The 19,370-nt window shown below is 64.5% G+C and overlaps 1 protein-coding gene across 1 annotated transcript; it reads left to right on the top strand.

The window, feature by feature from the left end:
* The first annotated feature begins 4,944 nt into the window (after positions 1-4,944).
* MYMK (myomaker, myoblast fusion factor) lies at positions 4,945-13,218 on the top strand. The gene is made up of 6 exons (XM_024562014.3): positions 4,945-5,079; positions 8,539-8,653; positions 9,409-9,557; positions 12,005-12,121; positions 12,538-12,734; positions 12,918-13,218. Exons 1-5 carry the CDS (start codon positions 4,945-4,947, stop codon positions 12,685-12,687), a joined length of 666 nt encoding a protein of 221 aa, XP_024417782.2. The 3' UTR covers positions 12,688-12,734; positions 12,918-13,218.
* The last annotated feature ends 6,152 nt before the right edge of the window (positions 13,219-19,370 follow it).

Below are 19,370 nucleotides of genomic sequence, written 5' to 3'. Positions count from 1 at the left end.
GCCCAGTCCTACACAGCCCAGAGCAGAGATCAGAGGGTCCCCAGACATGGTCCAGAGCCCATGGGAAGGGGGCCCCACCCCGGCACGCAGAAGCCAGTCGGTCAGGCCCAGAGGGTAGCCCGTCTCTGCCCCTACCCCCAATGGCCTTCCTGTCCTCCTCTCGGCTGAGGCCCAGGGCCTGGGACAGCTGAGCTCTTGCACCTGACGGGGACTGGGCCACCAAGGAACCATTTGGCCAGGCCCAGAAGAGGGCCAGGCCCCAGACGGCAGCCCCAGCAGCCCACCACCCCCTACCCACGAGCACCCAGCCTGGGCCCCGGGGGCCGGACCCTCAGGAAGAAACCCTGGCAGACCCCAGCGGTGGGCGGCAGGAGCCCGAAAGGGACTCTTAGTCTCCTCCTGTCCTGCTTCTCAGCCAGGAGCTCTATTAGGCCCAGTGCTGAAGTTCAAGTGTGGGGACTCCGGGTGCGGGAGGAGGGGTAGAGCACTCTTGCCCTGAGAATCTTCAAGAAAGAGGCTCCTTTGTCCCCAGATCTAGGGCAAGGAGAACCCGTGGGAAGCCCTGGCGTGGCTGGGATGTCAGCTTGCTGCTGGAGAGGGGACAGTGGGCTGGCCGGGGCTGTGTCTGTGCGGCAGGTGCCCAGGGCCTGCCCAGAGGGTCGCGCCAGCCTTGCTGCCAGAGCAGCTCTGGCAGGGACAGCCGAGAGCTCGGTGTCACTTCAGCGAAACTGAAGGAGCCCTCAGGCCTGTCTGCTGCTCACAAGGGCTCCCCAACAACACGCCTGTTGCCAAGGACAGGTTGGGTCCCCAGGAGCTCTGTCCCCTCTCTGCCTCACCCTTCTCCACACCGAGGTAACGGACTCCATGAAGGGCGGCGCCCAGCAGCCGGGATGTGCAACGTAGACAAGCCGCCCTGGTCCTGCCCCTGGGCTCCCGACAGCCCCTCCTCCAGGCTCGCTGGGGAGGACCCCCGTGGCACTGGGGGGGTGCCCTCCAGGGACTTTCTGCCTGACACTTGGGGTGGACTTCCTGGAGGCCCGCCCCACTCAGCTCAGCCGCGCACGCGGCACCCACTGTGGCAGGGACCGCGGGAGCGGCATGTGCAGGCAAGGTCTTGAGGCCCAGGTGGTGGGAAGGGGTGGGGCCCCCCCACCTGGCTCACCTGGCAGGTGTGCAGGAGCTGGGGTCTCCTGAGCAGCTGCTGTTCAGCCAGCAGCTGATGACACCACATGACGGCTGCCACAAGGCCAGGTGCACGCACAGACACGCCCATCACGTGCACAGGTCAAAGGCCACAGGCGGCAGCCCAGGCCGCGGACCCTGTGGAAGGGGCTTGGAGCACCAAAGCCCAGACCGCTGCCCACCAGGTGCAGGGGGGTCCTTCAGGGGCCCCGACACGGAGAGCCCCCAGGGCCGCTGTGCTCTGGGGTGACCAGAGCTGTGGGCGGATGTCCAGACATGGAGGACGCAGACGCAGCAGCTGGCCCAGCAGTCCGGGGCCGGGCAGAGCAGACAGGCAGCTGTCCCAGGGGCGGGTGGCATTCCAGGCATTTCAGCACCTCCATAAACCAGGCTTTGCTGGCCAACGAGGGTGAGACAAGGGGGCTCAGGCAGGTGGGCCCCTGCGCCCGTTCCCCACGCGGCGGCTGCCCCACCCAGGGCACCCCCAGCCAGGACTGGCCCCTGCTGGGTCCCCATGGGACTGATGCCACCTGCTGGGCAGAGCAGGGATGCCACAGGGCCCAGGGGCTGGGAGGGGAGGCCAGGCCACTGTGTCTGAGGTGCTGGTCCCTGTGCGTGCTACACTGGACGTGGGCACCCAGGGCCCATCTTCGTGCCTCTCTGGCCCTCAGTCTCCCCCCGGGGACATGGGGAGAGCAGAGGACCTGCCCCACCCCTGGCTGCGGACAGGGCTCAACGGGACAGAGGAGGAGGAGGGCTTGGCCCAGAGCCCCTCACATGGCCAGCGCTGAATAAATGTCTGTGTGTGTAAGCGGTTTTCAAGACACACACAGGGCCGTGGGGGTGAGGAGAAGGGGGAGACACACCCCACCGGGGGGTCAGAGAAGGCGGAGGGCCACATCTGAGCAGGGGAGGCCAGCTCGGTAGGGGTGGCCTGGCCAAAGGCAGGCGTGCTGCCTGTGGGGTCTGGTTTGGCCAAAGCAGGAGCAGGTGAGGTGGGGTGGGGGGTGGGGACCGTCGAAGGCAGCTGGCAGGCGGAGGCCGCAGATGCATGGGGAGGACAGGGGCTGCCAGCTCACGTCCCTGCTGGCTCGGCGCCTGCCCAGGTTGAGTCGGCTCCCAGCCCAGCCCCGTCCCGGCCCCCCACCCTGTGCCTCCGGAGGCAGCACCGCCCCCAAAGCAGCTGGCCTGTCTCTTCCACTCGGTTTCCCCGGTCCCAGCTCCCTGGGCCAATCGCTTCCCCTGCTCCGGGGAGAGCTGAGGGTCATCTCGGTCCTGGTCAGAGCTGGACGCCTCTCCCCCACCAGCTGGTCTGTCTCCGCTCGGCCAGGTCTCAGATGGGAGTCACACGCAGGCCTCCCCACCCCCATTCTGCACTCCGGCTCCCCACCTTAAATGGCAGCTCGAGGCCCAGACTTCCCGCAGGGGCTCCTGGGGGTGCCCCGGGCCCAGCCACCTGTCTCCCTGCTCTGGGGCAGTCCCTCCTCATCCCCTTCCTCCTTAATCACCCAAACACACGGGCAACCACTCTGGCCTCCCTCCAGCACGCCCCCCACCCCGTTCTCTGGCTCCCCTCCCTGCAGTTTACAGCTGAAAAACACACACACACTCACTCACTCACGCACAAAACCAACTGTGGAATGTTTCCCCGCTTCTGAGCAGGGTTTATGGCTCCAGAGAGTTCTCTGCTAACACCTGGCATCTAATCGCATTTCCTCCCCACACGTCGTCTGCTCCTGCTGGAAGCCAGGGCTGCGGCTGGGGGCTGGGGGTGAGCAGGAGCTGAGGGGCAGACGGCAGGGGGCAGGGGCAATCAGGGTTCTCCGACGGGCCGAAGGGGGTCGCCTGCCTCTCACCCCGAGCCGCACACAGGGCAGGATCTGGTTTCCCCATTTGGAAAGGGAACTGGGCTCCGAGCGCCAGACCAAACTGCATAGCGGGCCCCCCCACCCGCCCCGATCCTCATTCATTCTTTTCACTCATTCAGCTGTGCTGGTTGAATGCCTGCCAGGGGCCGGCTCGGCCGCCGAGGGCCAGGACAGTGAGCTGGCTGGCAAGCCCCGCGCAGTCACAAGCAGAGCAAGCCTAGGCCCACAGCTCTGCCAGTGGTGGGCATTGGGATGGGAGCGAGTGGGCACCTTGGCCTGCCCAATGTGGTGGGGAGCCTTCCCCTTGGACGGATGGATGTTCTCGAAGGGGAGGCGGGAGGCTGGTGGAGACGGGTGTGCTGTGGGCCAGGGGTGGGGTGGCAGGGAGCAGAGCAGGGTGCAGAGGGCCCTGCGGTCTCCAGAAAGGCCGGAGCTTGCCCGGGGGCTGCAGGGGCTAGGCAGGCACTCGAGCTGCAGGATGGCTCACAGGACCGCTCACAGCGAACAGCAGAGACAGCTCTGGACAACTCCGGACACGAATAAGATTTCTGGCAAGGTCGAGGCACTCCCAGAGGGAGGAGGGGAGCCGCCGGGCCTCGGACGGAGCCAGGGGACCGGCCACAGCCTCTGTCTGCGGCGTTGAGAGGTGCCAGCACCTCTTGGCCTCGCTCCGGCGGTCCCCGCACGCCAGGCTCCACGCCCAGAGGGACAGACTCTCCACACAGCAGACCCCTGCCGGCCCAGCAACCACAGGAATGGGACGCTTGACACAATGTGGGGGGACCTCAGGGATTTCCAGTGAAAGAATGCAGCCCCCCAAAGTGCTCGCTGTCCCTCTGTGGGGCGTTCCAGAACTGGCAAGGCCAAAGCCATGACCGAGGTGCCTCAGTGGCCGCGAGTCCCTGCAAAGGACACCAGGGACACCCGGGGTGGTGGGGACGCTGTGGTGGTCACACACCTGTGTGCACTCGTCCAAAGTCATCGCGCTGCATGCTTCAGATCTGTGCCTGTGTCCGCGTGGGGCGTCATCAGAGAGCACCCTGTCATGATAAAAAATAACAAAAGGAAACAGGAACAAAAGCTGTTCTTCTGCTGAAACCAACAAACCAGTGAACCAGGCTCCCAATCATTCCAGGGAGCCAGTCCGCCCGGGTGGCCCACACACACCCCTCATTCCTTGGCCGGAGAACAAGGGGACACCTGCCTGACAGCTCCCCCAAGACCTCTTGCAAGAAGGGAAGGTAATTTCCGGAAGGCTAGGAATGCTGAGAAGGCAAGCAGCGCCCTTCACAGATGCCGGGGTCTGTGGACTTCCCGGGTAACCAAGCAGAATGGGGTGTCAGTTTTAGGAGTCCGGTCACCAAGGAAACCCAAGAGGGAAGGAGCAGGCGAGTGAGAAGCACACAGGGGCTGGTAACACGTGAAACTCACCCACAAGGTCCTTCCAGTGTTTAGACGTGGCTCAGCCTGGGTTCTCTGGCCTCTCGCTGCCGTGAACAGGTGACTCCAGCCCGGGTCCCCTGACCCCCTTGCCCCGGGCTCCCAAGTGCCCTGGGGAGAGGGCCAGTGTGGAAAGTGGCGGGAAGCTGGAGATCATGCTCCAAGGTCATTGCCTCTGAAACAGAAGTATGGTCTCCTTGAATTAACTCTGGCCTCTCAAAAAATAAAACTAAGAAACTGAAACCTCAGAGACAAGTGCTGATCACGTGGCTGTCAGCTGTCGGACCCTCTGCTCGTGCCGCTCGGCCTGCGCCCTCAGATCCCGGCCTCCCGTGCGGGCGTGTACTGCACAGCTGCCCTCGGAGCCTCTCCTGCCTTGGGTGTTCCCGGCCCCGGGGACCTGGGAGGCCTGCAGCCACCGCTCCTCCCCAGCCAGTGCCTCCCTCCCCGGCCCATGGGGACGCTCGTGGCCAAACTGCTCCTGCCCACTCTCAGCAGCCTGGCCTTTCTCCCCACCGTCAGCATCGCTGCCAAGAGGCGCTTCCACATGGAAGCCATGGTCTACCTCTTCACCATGTTCTTCGTGGCGGTGAGTCTGGGGGGGGGGGGCTGTCCCACAGGTGGGGGCTGTCCTCCAGCTCCTTCCTGTATTTTGTGCTAAAGAAAAGTGATTTCCAAGTGAAAGAAAAAGCCCCAAGACCAGGAGAGGGGTGTGGGGGGGCCACGACACCCCTCTGGGCCTCAGTTTCCCCACTGGCACCAGGCGGTCACTCTGAGGTTGGTGTGAGTGAGGCCCCATGGTAGACCAGGTGCGGTCCGTGGAGGACAAGCCCTTCGGGGTGCCCCTTCCTTGCCACTGGCCGGCCACTTCAGGCCAGTGTGGCTCCAGGGTCCCCTCCCCCACTCCTCTCCCAGCGGTGAGAACAGGGCAGCTGAGCTGGGAGGGCGAGTGAGCCAGGCCCGGGAGGGGGTGAGCAGGCCTGGGGGGAGTGCAAGGCCCGTGAGTCCGACTGCAGAGTCCGGAGCTGGCCCCCATTCAGCAGGGCCCTGCTCCCGGGCACTTGCCTCTCTTTCTTTGGGTCCTTCCTTCTCTCTCTTTCTACGTGTCTGGGGGACCGTCTCGGAGCTCCCTCTCCCTCTCCTCGGCCCCCACACCCCACCCCGTCTCCCCATGGGTCTCTTCCCCTCTGTGTTTCTCTGACTGGTTTCTCTGTTTCTCTCTGGGTGTATCTTTTCTTTCTTTCTTTTTCTTCGTCTGTGTCTGGTTGCCTCTCAGTTCCTGGAGTCCCATCCCTGTCCCCTCTCTAGCTATCTTCCTCGGACCCTCTGTGTGTCTCTGCCTCCGTCCATCCCTCTAGCTTCTGTCTCTCCATCTGTCTGTCTGACCAGTCATCTGTCTGCCTCTGTAGTGGATCCTTGAGTGGAACCACATTCCCGGCGTCTCAGGGCCCCACCTCTGGGTGGGAGAGACCTTAGCTCCAAGGGCACCGACCACGAGCCAGAGCCCGGGGTGGGGGTTTGCTGGGTGCCACGCGCACAGAGCCTGGTTAGGCTTCTCTGTACCCCGTGAGCCTGGGACCGTGACGGCCCCTCTGTCAGGCGAACACACCGAGTCCCGGGGGTGCTGAGACTTGTGCGCCCAGGAAGCACCAGGCGAGCTCCTGAGCTCCTGGCTCATCCTCGGCGTTTTCCAGAGGGCCATTCCACTCCCCTCTCGGGGCCCCGGCTTGGGAGAGGAAGTCAGCGTGATGGGTGAGAAGTGGAGGCACAGAGTGGACGCAGGACAAGGGAGTCAGGGCCGGGGACAGGCGCCAGGGGTCTCGTCCCCCAGGCCCGTGTTGGACCCAGCCCAGCAAACCGCAGGCACCGCCTGTCCCCACAGGGGCTGGGCTGGTCCCACAGCTGCCTCCCCACCACCCTCAGAGGCCCGCCCTGCCCCACCCAGAGTGGCAGGGGCAGCTGCCTCCTGTGACAAATGTTCTCAGGCCTCTAAGCCACACTCAGCCCCTTTCTCCGGGAGCCCCTCCCAGCATCACCATGAAGTCCGCCTGTGTCCTGACCAGGACCCTCCAGGACAAATGCCATTTCCACACTGGACTCTGTGCTGTGTCACACGGAGCACCTGGCCCGCCCCACGAAGCGGCTTTTCTTGTCCCCGTTTGACAGAGGGGGCCCGAGCAGTCAGCCACTTGCCCGAGCTTGCAAGGCAAGGACCCACTGGGTTGGCCTCCAAAGGCTGTGCGCTCTCCCGCAGCCGCACCCTGCCTCGACAGCACCCTCCCAGGGCTGGGCCTGCCCCCTGCACCCAAAGATGGCGGGAAGCCTCAGCTGCCCACCTGTCCAACGGAGGGCAGGGGCCCGGAGTGGGGCTCCCAGACCAGCTCTCCTTAAACTGCTCTGGTCCCTGCCTCCCGGACCCTGCCCCCCATGACAGAGGCTTGCTGAGCACCAGCTACAGGGCGCTGGTCACGGCCAGGAGGAGGCGGGCACACTCCGCTCTGGGTGGGGCGGGGCACGGACCCTGCCCAGAATGGCAGAGCGATTCAGTCTACAGGTGTGCACGAGGGTCTGCGCCACAGAGGGGAGGTGTGGGGTGCAGGGCAGCGGGCGGGGAACTGGGGTGTGGGGGCGGGGGTGTGGTTCTAGGAGGGGCAGGCGGGGAGGAGGACATCCCTGTCACTCATAGGGCAAGGCTTGGCCTAGAGCCATGGGTAGGGGCAAGCAGCCTCCTCTCTCCTCTGTGCCACAGGGATTGCACCCCTTGATCGTACCCCACCTGAAGCTGATATTTCCCTAGCTACTCAATCACAGACACTGCCTGCTTGCTCCCCTAGCCTCTTCTTTGCCAGTATCACTTCAAACCGTGCGGCATCCAGAATGCAACATCGGGTGGGGCTGGCTGGAGCTGAGGGGCCGTCTCTGCCTCGTCGGGATGCTCTGCCCCCAGCAAGGCCTCCCAGGTGCACCTGCACTCCAGGTCGCCTGCGGCTGCAGCCAGTAGGAGCTGTGAGCCCATCCCTGCTGGCCCCACACACCAGGCGACCCCGAGCCGTCCCGGGGCCCCCAGACGGGCTGCTGCCTGTCCACCCCCTCCCTCCTGCTGGGCCAGGCTCATCAAGGGTCCATTGTGCTGGTCCCCAGCTTGTCTGTGCTGTGGGACTTGTCAAAATAATTATGTCATGTAATTAAATATTACCTAGCATGAGGAAATGTGTACCCGAAAGGGGAGTTGTTTTCTGTCAGAAAGAAGCTGGCAGCTTTGAAAATACTCCCTGCGGGCGTTTTGCTTTAACGTCTGGCCCCAGGTCCGGGCGCCCACATGGACCGGCCTGTGAGAGCGCCGGAAGCGGAATGCCAGTCGAAGTCTGTCTGTCTGTCTGTCTGTCTGTCTCTCTCTCGCTCTCTCCCCACCCCCACTCCTCTCTCTAAATTTATTTAAATTTGATCGGTGGGACAACGGCGAGGACGCCAGGTGGCTGTGTTCAGCACGTGCTTTTCAAGCTTCCCGCCCTTGAAAGAGACAGATGCGGAGAGCGGCAGACTGCTGGTTCTCAGAGCGGGTTCCCCACCGGCAGCCTCAGCACCGGCCCCAAACCCTGCCCGAAACGCAGACCTCCGACGCCACCCCCGACCTACCTCTCGGGGGATGGTCAGCAAAGCCCAGTCGGCTCTGAGAAATCCCACTGAGGGGCGAGGGGCAGCCCAGTCACCAAAGGGGTAAACTATGGAGGGAAAGGTCCCCCAGGCTGCTGAAGAGCAGATTGGCACCCCCCCCCAAAGGCGTCAGCCTCGCATCCAAAGGTCAGGGAGAGGGACCTGGCTCAGGGACCCTGGTGTGGAAGGGACCTCCGCAGCCTTCGTCCGAGTAACCCCCAGCTCCGGGCCACATGACCCGCTGGGGGCAGCCGCCAGCAAGGCCCCCACTTCACAGAGGCAGCCATTAGGTGACTTTGCCCAAGGTCTCCCAGCCCGTCAGGGGCCCGGCCCCCGGCGGGCAGGGCCGGGCTCAGCGCTGTGCCCGTCACTGACCGCCTGGGCCTTCCGGCAGTTCTACCACGCCTGTGACGGGCCCGGCCTGGCGATGCTGTGCTTCTTGCGTCACGACATCCTGGAGTACTTCAGCGTCTACGGGACGGCACTCAGCATGTGGGTCTCCCTGATGGGTGAGTGGCGCCCCTCACCGAAGCCCGGCTGCCCACCCCGCCCGCTGCCTCTGCTCCCCCACCCGCCCTCGGAGAACCTCCTCCCTCTCCCGGGCTTCAGGGGCGGGCCTAGTCTCTGAAAAGGAAGGCGGTTCTCGAAGGCCCGGATTCCTGTTTTTCACCCCTTTTTGAAAGTACGCACCCGACAAGGGCTTGTGATGACGACTTTACGCAGTGGAGGAGGTGTCAGAGCGCTCCCCCAACCCCGTCTTTCAACCGGAGAACCCTGTTCACCGTTGGGGTTTGCCCCCAAGACCTGGCTTCACACACGTGACTCAGGGTTTTCAGCTTGGGTTTGTGTGAAGGCCGACTCACCCCACGCACACGGCCCTGCAGCTCTGTCTTGCTTCCCGCTGCCTGTGGCGGAGTTGGGACATGGTCCTTTTTGTGCGGGCCTCCTGTCAGTGACAGGCCCTATGGAGGCCCTGATGTTTCGCGTCTGCCTCTGGTCTGCGTCTTCCTCCTGGCCGTCCTACAAAACGGCTTCTTTTCCAGTCCCGCGGCGTCCATGGGGAAGCCTGGCTCTGCCCTCAGGCAGCTGGCATCCAGGCCTCCAGGGCACTGGGCTGGGCCTGAGGTCCTGCTAGCTGAGGGGCAGGGCTACTAGCCACAGCTGGGCCCCTAAGAGACACCTCCAGGAGAGCCGCAGCCGGGGTTGGGGGTGGGGGACAAGGAGGCCACTCTCCTCTCCCGGTCTCTGTCCCCGGCCCCTCCAGCACTGGCTGACTTCGACGAACCCAGGAGGTCCACGTGGGTGATGTTCGGCGTGCTGACCATCGCCGTCCGAATCTACCATGACCGCCGGGGCTACGGGGTGTACTCAGGCCCCGTGGGCACAGCTGTTCTCATCATTGCAGCCAAGTGGGTGCGTACCGGGCAGCCCTCCACAGAGGGGCCCTCCCCTGTGTCTCCCTTCCCTCCCACCTCTTGGGCAGGCAGCGGGCTGCCCACAGCTGAGGCCAAAACACATGGAAAAGGCCCTGGGGGCCCAGCCACACAGGTCTGGTCATTTGTGTCTGGGCCTAAGCCGAGTTGCTGGACCTCTCTGACTCAGTTTCCATATTTGTAAAGTGGGCATTATAGTCCAGTACTCACCTCACAGGGAAAAGTTTTTAAAGATGTTATTTATTTATTTTTAGAGAGAGGGGAAGGGAGGGAGAAAGAGTAGGAGAGAAACATCAGTGTGTGGTTGCCTCTCTAGTGCCACCTACTGGGGACCTGGCCCGCAACCCAGGATGTGCCCTGACTAGGAATCAAACTGGCAACCCTTTGGTTCACAGGCTGGCACTCAATCCACTGAGCCACACCAGCCAGGGCTGTGAGGCACCTTAAGTACTGACATGGAAGTGGCTTCTAATGTGCTCAACCAACAGTAGCCATTTGCCATCAGTACTGAAAAGAACGGCTGCTTTGGAGATGTAATATCAATGAGAGATGGCCGGGGCTAATCTGGGAAGACTTGCTGGAGGAGGTGGGCCTTCAGCGTGGTTCTAATGAGGAGGGAGGATGTGGTGTGAGCTGGACAGGAGCTGGAACTGCTCGTGAGCGTTGAGGCAGGGGTCTCCGACGCCGACGGGCGCCCACAGGCCTGACGCCCACGAGGCCCTAACACACAGTCCCCAGGCCCCTCAAACCCTCTGTCGCCACAGCACCCTCCTGGCTACAAGGACCAGAACTCACTCCCACTACCCGAGCTAATGAGGGACGCTGTGGCAGGACGGACCCAGCCACGCCCCCCAGGACCCCAGAGTGGAGGAAGGGGCCTCGCTTAGGCCTGGGAAGTGGGAGGGCATCACTCCGGGGAGGGGCGGCTGGGCCAGGGGTGCAGAAGGTGCGCGGAACCCATTTACAGACTCAGGGGGGTAGACAAGGTTCTGGGGGCGAGCCCTTCACTCTCGGCTGCTCCTTCTTGCGCCCAGGAGCGGAGGGTTGGCTCTGCCCTGCGGCTGATGAGCAGATACGGTGCAGAGAGACGGCACGTTAACAAGAAGTTGCGGCAGGATGGTCCAAGGCCAGGCCTTGGCCCTGACAGCAAGAGAAGAGACACAGCGTCTTCCCCACCCCCACCTGGGGAAGCCACGCTGGCCCAGGAGGCCCCCGGAGTGGCCTGTGAGTGTGTCCGTCAGAGGTTCTGGCCCCGAGGAAGGACCACGTTAAGGAACATGCTGGAATGCGTGAATGTGGGGACGGGTCGCAGGGTAAAGGCTCCTTGTCTGGCCTGGAGGGCTGCTCGGGCCGGCTGCATTGTCATTGGCCAGAAGAGTGGGCGGCCACTCCCCAACGTCTGCACCACACTTCCTGGGGCCATAGACCCGGCCACGGAACTGCGAGGGCGGCCTGGCTCCCTGCGCCTGGGGCTCAGCTTGCGATTTCTAGACCATCAAACGTGGAGCTTATGTTGGATTTCCAGGGGCAGCTGATTCCAGGAAGGAGGGTGGCTTTTTCTCCGGGAGGTGCATCCCTTCTGCAGCCAGGTTTGGGAGCAGCCGCCTCCGTCTGGGGTCAGGAGCTGGCAGGGGTGTGAGCAGGGGTGTGAGCAGGGGTGTGAGCAGGGGTGTGAACAGGGCTGGGGCGGGGCCAGGCCAGGGTGCGACCTGGGGCAGGCGCAGGGCTGGCTGGCCAACTGAGGGCTCCCCGGGCCACCACAGCCGCACCCGAGAGCTGCTTGCACTAGCGCAGGTCCCGGTTCCTCACAGGCCACGGCCAAGTCCAGGAAACGACACTGAACTTTGTTTCGTCACTCGCTCAGGAGCAAAGAGGGCCCCGGAATCTGGAGGCACCATGCGGGGCCTGGGGTCAGGGGTCTGGGGCTGCCACCCGGACCCCCAGACCCCCCATGATGGGTGCAGCCGCCTGTCTCACTCCCGCCCAAAATGTCCTTGCTCTAAAATAGCCCAGCCACGTGGGGCCCCCCTCCCCGGCGTCGGCGTACACGGGCCGTCTTTCTGGATGGAAACGCCCGCTGAGCCTTCTCAGCGTCGGCCCCTGGGGAGTCGCAGGTTCGACCTGCCCGTCACGTTTGTGTGATCAGTAGACGGCGTGTCCATTGGCCACGGACTCACCACAGGCTGCCACGGGCCATCACGGTCACCCCCGTGTCCACACGGGCAGCAGGCCCAGCACCCCAGCACCCCCCCCCCGGCTGTGAACTCAGTGTCTAGTCCTCCCACGGGCCCCCTGCGGCTGGGACAGAGAACTGTGTAGGGGGCCTGTTACATCCCAAACAGGCGTGCGGGGGTCTCGGGCTCAGGGCGGCCGTCCCCGGAGTGACACTGTGACCTGAGGGCTCGCCCGTCACCCCCGTCCCTGCAGCTGCGGCAGATGAAGGAGAAGAGGGGCCTGTACCCCGACAAGAGCGTCTACACCCAGCAAATAGGCCCCGGCTTCTGCTTCGGGGCCCTGGCCCTGATGCTACGCTTCTTCTTCGAGGTACCTACCTGGTGGGGGGTGGGACGTGGCCGGTCCACAGGGCCATGTCTTCCCAGATGGTGGCGGGCACCGCCTTCCATCCCTGGCACCGCTGGCAGAAATAAGGGGGGTCTGGGGCAGCAGCCCTCACCTGGAGGGGGAGAGGGGGCCAGGGACAGAGGGAGGGGACGGAGGAAGGGAGAGAGGGGCCTCAGACTCATGGTCAAAGGCCAGCCAACGGCACAGTCCTCTGGTGCTCTAGGGGCTTGGTGGCCAGAGAGACCGCTATGGGCTGGACAATGAGGGGAGGACAGGTGAGGGGGTCGGGAGGAGCCCCCGCCAGTGGTGGTACAGAGCGGGCGGGCACAGGGCCCTGGACGGGACAGGAGCTCCGGGGAGCGGCCAAGGCCACGGACTGACCCCCACCCATCCCGCAGGGCTGGGATTACACCTACGTCCACAGCTTCTACCACTGCGCCCTGGCCATGGGCTTGGTCTTGCTGCTGCCCAAGGTCAACAAGAAGGCCGGGAGTGCGGGGCCGCCAGCCAGGCTGGACTGCCCCACGCTGTGCTGTGCCTGCGTCTGACCACGCCACAGCCCGGCCCCGGGCCCTGCCTGCCCGTCTCCTGCCTGGTGAGCCTTCTTGTCCTTCCCCAGCCCGGAGTGTCCAGGAGAAGCCCTACCCTCGTGCTCTGGGAGGGCGCAGGGGGTCGGGGAGCATCTCTTCACCAAGCGATTCCCACGAACCCCCTTGCGACGTTTCTGCTGGCTGCTGAGCGCCACGCCGGAAAGGAAAGCAGTTTCTCCCTCCTGCAGGCCTCGGCCGCGACGGACAACTGTGTGTGCAGGGCCCAGAGCCACCGCTGTCTTCTCCCTCCCCCGCCTTCACCCGAAAGCCCCTGCCTGCTCCTGGCCACCGAGGGGCTCTCGCATCCTCCCCGCGCCATCTGTTTGCTCCTGGAAACTGGCACCGACGCTTCTGTCCCGAGGCCCCGGGCTCTGAACACGCCCGTTTAGGAAGCCGGGGCCAGCAGGGCCAGTTCTGTCCCCAGCCCGGGCCTGCCTGCCCACGGCCACCCCTTTGGCTGGGTCCCTAAATTAAGTTTTTTGGGTGACAATAACCAATAAGAAGCACCTCGATTTATTGGCCTCACTGGGAACCCTCATGCATGCCACGTCCTCCTCTGAGCCTGCCCGTAGCTCCCCGGCCTGGGCAGGTGGGCCTGGGTGCAGAGACCTGGAGTGGAGGCTGGTGATGGCTGTCAGGCGGGGCTCGCGGGGAGGTCAGCCTGCCCCCACGCAGAGCCTGTCTGCTCCGGGCCCCGGGGGGTGGCGGGAGCGGTCTCCCAGACATCACCTCACAAACCCGAGCCCACCCCGCTGCCCGAGTGTCGCAGGCCCTCCTGTCAGGGAGGAAGTCCCCCACACTTGTGCGGGGCCTGTTTGTGTTTCCAGAACACGTCCACCCACGTCCGCCCCACCTCGGGGCATGGCCAGTTCTTTGTCCGGGAGTCACCTCTGGTGTGCCTCCTGGGGCCCGGAGGCAGCTGGCTTCAGCACCTGGGTCTGGAGACAGGGTGGACCCCTTGGCCAGGCCCCCCCCACCTGCCAGCCTCTCTGACCGCCCCCGGGTCCCACGTCTTGGGTCCTGGACGCCCACAGCGGGCCCTGGCTCAGCACCTTCCTGTCCCCGCAGCCCGTGGCAGGCAGAGCAGTGCCCAGGGCCCTCACCGAGCTGAGGAAACAGGGCCACCCACCCAGGCCTGTCCCCACCGCAGGGCCCCAGGGGAGCAGGGGAAGCCCCACTGGCTGCAGGTCTGATTGGGGGGTGCACACACATACACACTCGTGTACACGCACAGGCCACATGAACAGTCTTCCCCTCTGGCCAGGGGACACTCAAGTCACAGACCAGGCTGTGAGGGAAGGGAGACTCTGGGGCCGTGTTAGGGGAACCAGGGGCGTTTCCCCGGAAACAGGCGTGGGCAAGGTGGCTGGCCCTGCTGGTCACCACCCCCCAGCTCCCCTCTGCCCCTGCCCCCCGCCCCTCCCTTCCCCCACCCCTTGCCACCCCCCGCCCACCCTGGGGAGCATGCCCAGCTCCCACCTCTGGGGCGGCACATGGAAAGTTGGAAGCAGCGGGATGCTCCCAAGCAGGGAGGAGGCAAGGGGCCTGCCAAGCGCGTACGGGCCGAGCTAACAGGCTGCTCGCTGTGGCCGCGGTGATTTACGAGGCCGTCTGGGAGCCTGGCCAAGCCTGTAAGTCATGGACAATTAGGAGGCGCTCTCCAGCCCTCGGCCCGTCCGCCTGGGCTCCAGGCCCACCGTGCCCCTCCCAGGCAGGGCCAGCCCGCACAGGGAACCTCGGAGGGCTCCGGAGCATGTTCTGCACCCACTTTGCAGATGAGGACACTGAGGGCCAGGACGTCAGCGGCTGGCCCTCGTCCCTTGGACACTGGCCACTGCGTTGGTGGCTGTGCCGGGTCAGTCATCCAAAAGGCATGAGCCTCGGGCCTGAAGAGCCACTTGGACATCGTGGGGACTCTGCCCGAGGGCCCAGAGGAGATGCCGGGGAGAGGGGCTGGAAAAGGAGGAGGCCGCCCAGAATGGCCACCCGGTACCTCCAGACAAATGAGGAAGGAGTGTCGCGGCCTCAGAGGGAAACACCCCTGACTGCCACCGCGTCATCCAGCTTCAGGGTCTTCGTGTCCCTGGAACCTCAGACGCACGGCACCCGGTGAGGCCTTCCCCACCCACGTTAGGCTCCAGGCACAGGACTCAGCGGGGCCTGGGGAGCCCGAGTCCCAGGGTCTCTGCCAGCGAGAGCAGGAAACGCAGCCCCGGTTGTTCCCGGAGTCCCCAAACAGCGCCGGGCCAAGCACCGGCTATGACGGTGGCAACGTGGAGGGGCGCGTGGCTGCAGCACGTGGGAAACGTGGCTGGTGCATCGAGGAGCTGAGTCTCTACCTGTGCGTCAGTTTTACTTGAGATTTAAACAACCGCAGGTGCAGGGTCGCAGGTACAGCACAGGCTGCCCGGTTGCTTTTGAACTTCCGATGAACAGCAGACAGCAGTTCCCCAGAGTGGGTGCGGTCCTGGGGGCCCGCCGGCATGGGACACACTCAGGGCAACTCGCCGCGCCGCGCCCCGCAAGGCCATGGGCTCCGGTGCCCTGCCCGGTATGATCGGGCAGCCCCGCCCCAGTGCTGGCAGCCACCGCACGAAATGCTGCTGCTGCAGGAAGCAAGTGGACGGGCCACTCTCTGAGCCCGTGGGTTGGGGACCCTGGGTACACCAAATGACCCAGGTAGAGGTGCTGCAGGACCCAGTTCTGGTTGTGGCCGCGCGGCCAGGACAGGGGGAGGACGTGGAAGGCAGGATAGCATGCCCCCCAACGCTGCTGCAAATCGTGTCTGAACCGAGGGGAGGGGGCGTGCAGAGGCCCTGCAGGAGCACCCCTGGCCTGGGCCCGGGTCCCACACCCTGCCGAGCATGGGGCGGAGCCACTGACGCTCTGGCCTGGCCACCACCAACAGGCCCCCTGCCTGGCGCACGCCCCCTCCCCGCACATAGGCCCAGAGCCTGGCTAGGGGAGGGCGCCGCACACCTCCGGCAGCCGAATGGAGAAGTATTATAAACATTCACAACAACTAGACAAAACAGTCTATTGTAGAGGCCCCTCCGCTTGCACCACCCCCCCGCAGGGTGAGGCTGGCATGGCATGAGGCGCCCTGGGCCCCCGCCAGGACGTCCCCTGTTTGCCCAGCACGGTGTTTCCGTCTGAGGGCGTCTGCGTGCCATGGCCTTTGTCTGCTACTGAAATTTCCTGTCTGTTACTCTCTTCTCCAGCAAGACCATCTGAAACCCAAAACTTTTATTGCCCCTTTTAAAGAGGCTTTACAGCTCCCCGTCCACCTCAGACCCTGCGCTATGCTGGAGCTGCTATTGCCGTTAGGGGGAGCGTGCTGGGCGCGCTCCGGGCTACGGGCCGCAGGGCCTTGGCGGGAGGAGGCCCGGGAGAGCGTGGCCAGGTATGTGGGCAAGGCGGCTCTGCAGAGTCGGCAGGAAGCCCCACGGGGCAAGGCTGGCCTGCTGCTGAGCTGATTAGCTGGTTAACAAAGCTGGCTGAGCAATGTGGCCGGCAGCAACGGCCACCCACCACGTGGGGGACTGGCTGCTGTCCTGGCCACCCCTTCACCACTCGGTCCCCTGGGGCCTGTATCGTCTTCGTCCCCGGTCTCCTCCCCTCTGACCGGCAACATCAGCCTCCTCTGCAGGCCACTCAGGCACATCAGGGTGAGTTAAAGCAGAGGTTGGCTAGACCGGAACATTCTTGGGAGAGTGGAAAAGGCAGAAAGAGGAGGCAGGAGGCCAGGACCAGGGCTAGAGGGTCAGGTGTCCGGGGACGGAAGCAGGCCTGGGGGCCAGGTTCTCCTTTATGGCTCTAGGTGAGCTCCCTGGCTTCTCCCAGTTCTCTCAGCCTCAGTTTCCCCCTTTGTAACAGCATCTACCTCCCATGCGTGTCTGCCAAGATTAACCGAGATGACGGAATCCAAAGCACTTCGCACCGTGTTTTATAAATAGCATTTTTTAAAATAGCATCGTTATTATTTGCAGTGGTCATGGGCAGGCAAGTAAATCTCTGGGATGTCCCAGAGGGCTCCTCATATCAGGGGACATTCACCCCAGGTATGAGACCAAAGACTTCCATTTGCCAAGGAAACAGCATGCTTAAGCCCCATGTTTGTCATGGACTATGGAATTAACCAAAGAAAGCTGCCTGGAAGAGGCAGGTTTGAGCCTGAACCTAGAAAAGCAAAACAGACTGAACCGTGTGAGCCAGCGGACTCCTGGCTCTCGGGACTCACCTGCGACGGCCTCACAGTCCCCCAGGTGCAGGTCTGACTGTCCCCCGTGCCCCACCCTGCCACCGCCTTCAGCCTTCCCGGCAGAGCAGTGAGAAAACCGCGCTGCCCGTGGAGAGAAAGGCACCAACAGCTAGGCCGTCCTTGTTTTTGTCTCTGGCACACGCCCCAGGACGAGACAGAGGCGGCTTTGGGCAGAGGTGCTCCTCTCCTGCCCTCTTCCTGGGTCAGGCAGGTGAACCCACAAACGGACTTTGGGGGCAGGCGTGAGCGGGCTTCCCTGCCACCGCCTTGCAGGGCGGCGGGGCGGTCCTTCCATCGGGGACTTCTTGCGCCTTCCTGTCAAGTCATCATGTCTTTGCAGGGTCTCGGTCTGCCCCCGGTGCCTGACCTGGCCCAGAGGGAAGCGAGGGGCACAGCCCCTCCAGGGCCCAGCTTGCACATCGCCGCCCTCCTGGGTGGTCCCCAGGTGCCCAGCACCTTTCCAAACCCTGTGGTGCCCGGGGAGCCAGACCTCCCGAGCCCGCACAGTGTGGCGGCAAAGCAGGGACAAGGACCCGGTGGGGGTGGTGTGCTGCGTGCCAGCCTGAAGAAGAGGGGCAGTGGTCCAGGGGAGGGGGCGCTGCAGTGGGCCGATGGGGACCGGGGTCAGCTGGGCCGCCAGGTGCCAGAGGGCCGTCGTGTTGTGGGGAGGATGTTAGGTGGGGCGGCCTCGAGGTCATGTCCCACCGCTGTGACAGGGGGAAAAACTCAGGGAAGAGACCAAAGGCTGCTACCGGCAGGAGGGACAGTGAGCCAGGAGGGGGCAGTGAGAGGGGGCGGGTGGTGGCAGCCACACAGCTGGCTCGAGGACCCTTGCCAGCTCCCCAGCTGCTCAGGCCTCCACGGGGAGCAAAGCATGGTGGCTGGTGCCACCCGGAGCACCGTTGGCCTGGTGGATCTCGGCCTCGGTCCCCAGCCTGCCAGGGACCAGTGTCGAGGTGGCCTGTCACCAGTGGTCACAGCCAAAGCTTGGGAATGGTGCACTGGTTCTGTCAAGTAGTCCAGAGTCCAGGACACCCCCGTTTCCCTGGTCCCTTGTCTTCCTGAACCCTTTGGGGAATGGGAGAAACGGTCGTGGGCTTTCCCAGAGGGCAGCAAGCGCCACGCGCCCACTGCACGCCCAGCGGGGCCAGGAGACACCCGCCCCTGCACGGGGAAGCTTGGCACTGGGTGGAGCCCCCGCCTGCCCCGGCTCCCATGCTGCCCAGACCAGCATGCGCACGCACGATAGGAGGTCTCGGTGGGGGCAGGCTCTTGGCTCCTTGAAAAGTCCACTAGCTAGTCGGTGACCTCAAAAGCCGTAGCCTTGACCTCTTGCTCGCCTGTCCGCCAGGAGCAGGATGGAGGGATGGCTCTAGAGGGCCCAGTCCCCAGGGCCGTGTAGCCCCCGACGCCCCGAGAAGCAGGGACCTTGGCTTGTACTGCTGAGGCCGTCCAGTGAGGAGATGGGGGGACAGCTCCTCACCCGCGCCCACCTCCCACCCCGTGCAGAGAGCCTGTCCTGGCCCAGGAAGGCTGGCAGAGGTGCAGGGACCCCCGTCCCACAAGCAGACTGGTGACCCATTTTCAAGCCTCTGTCTGGTGTGGGGTGAGCAGCAGCGTGAATTCCGCTCACCCACCCGTGTGCACTCTGGAGAAGCAGACGCTGCCAGCTCCACCCGCCCTCTGGGAGTCCCCTTTCTACGGAAGCCGAGGTCCCCACCCGGGGGCCAGCCAGCAGACGGCGGTGACCACCCCGAGTTCAGGGCCAGGCTGGGTGGGCCTGGCTCTCTGGCCTGAAGGCCCCAGGGGAGGGAGAGGTGAGCGGGCTTCTGAGAGCTCCGGCCTTTCGTGCCTTCCTTGGGTTTTGTTTTCCCGGAAGCTCAGCTCACAGGAGGCTGCTGGCTGAGCGCCCCAGCCGGAGCCAGGCTATGGGTGGCTGTGGCCACATCTGGAAGATGTTTAGCAGAGCCCCGCCCCCCGCACCGCAGCCTCGGCCTCCCAGCAGCAGCTGATAAGCGCCTGCTGCCAGCAGGAAGCTGCCGGCCTCGGACCAACAGGCTGGCTTCCAGGGAGAGGAGGGCAGAGGCCACTAGCCCATTCCAGAAGCCCCATAACGGTGGAACCCAAGACACTGGGACAAAAGGTGACCTTGGGGGCCAGCGAGGGCTGGCCCATGCCCCTGCAGACCCCTGCTCCTCTGCCGGGCCCACGATGCCCAGGCCCCACGATACCCAGGCCCCAAGAGTCCTTGTGGTCACCCCCATGACGGACCTCGCAGCCCAGAAGGGTCTCTCACTGCGTCCCCTTCTGTACCCCGAGTCATCAGGGCCGTCCTGGCTGACCCCTTGCACAGGTTGGAAAACCAAGGATGGACGAGGAG

Source organism: Desmodus rotundus, chromosome 1 (genome assembly GCF_022682495.2).
Source record: "Desmodus rotundus isolate HL8 chromosome 1, HLdesRot8A.1, whole genome shotgun sequence".
NCBI classification, from domain to species: Eukaryota; Metazoa; Chordata; class Mammalia; order Chiroptera; family Phyllostomidae; genus Desmodus; species Desmodus rotundus.
Note: the sequence above shows the minus strand (reverse complement) of the source record. Positions and strands in the feature narration are given on the sequence as shown.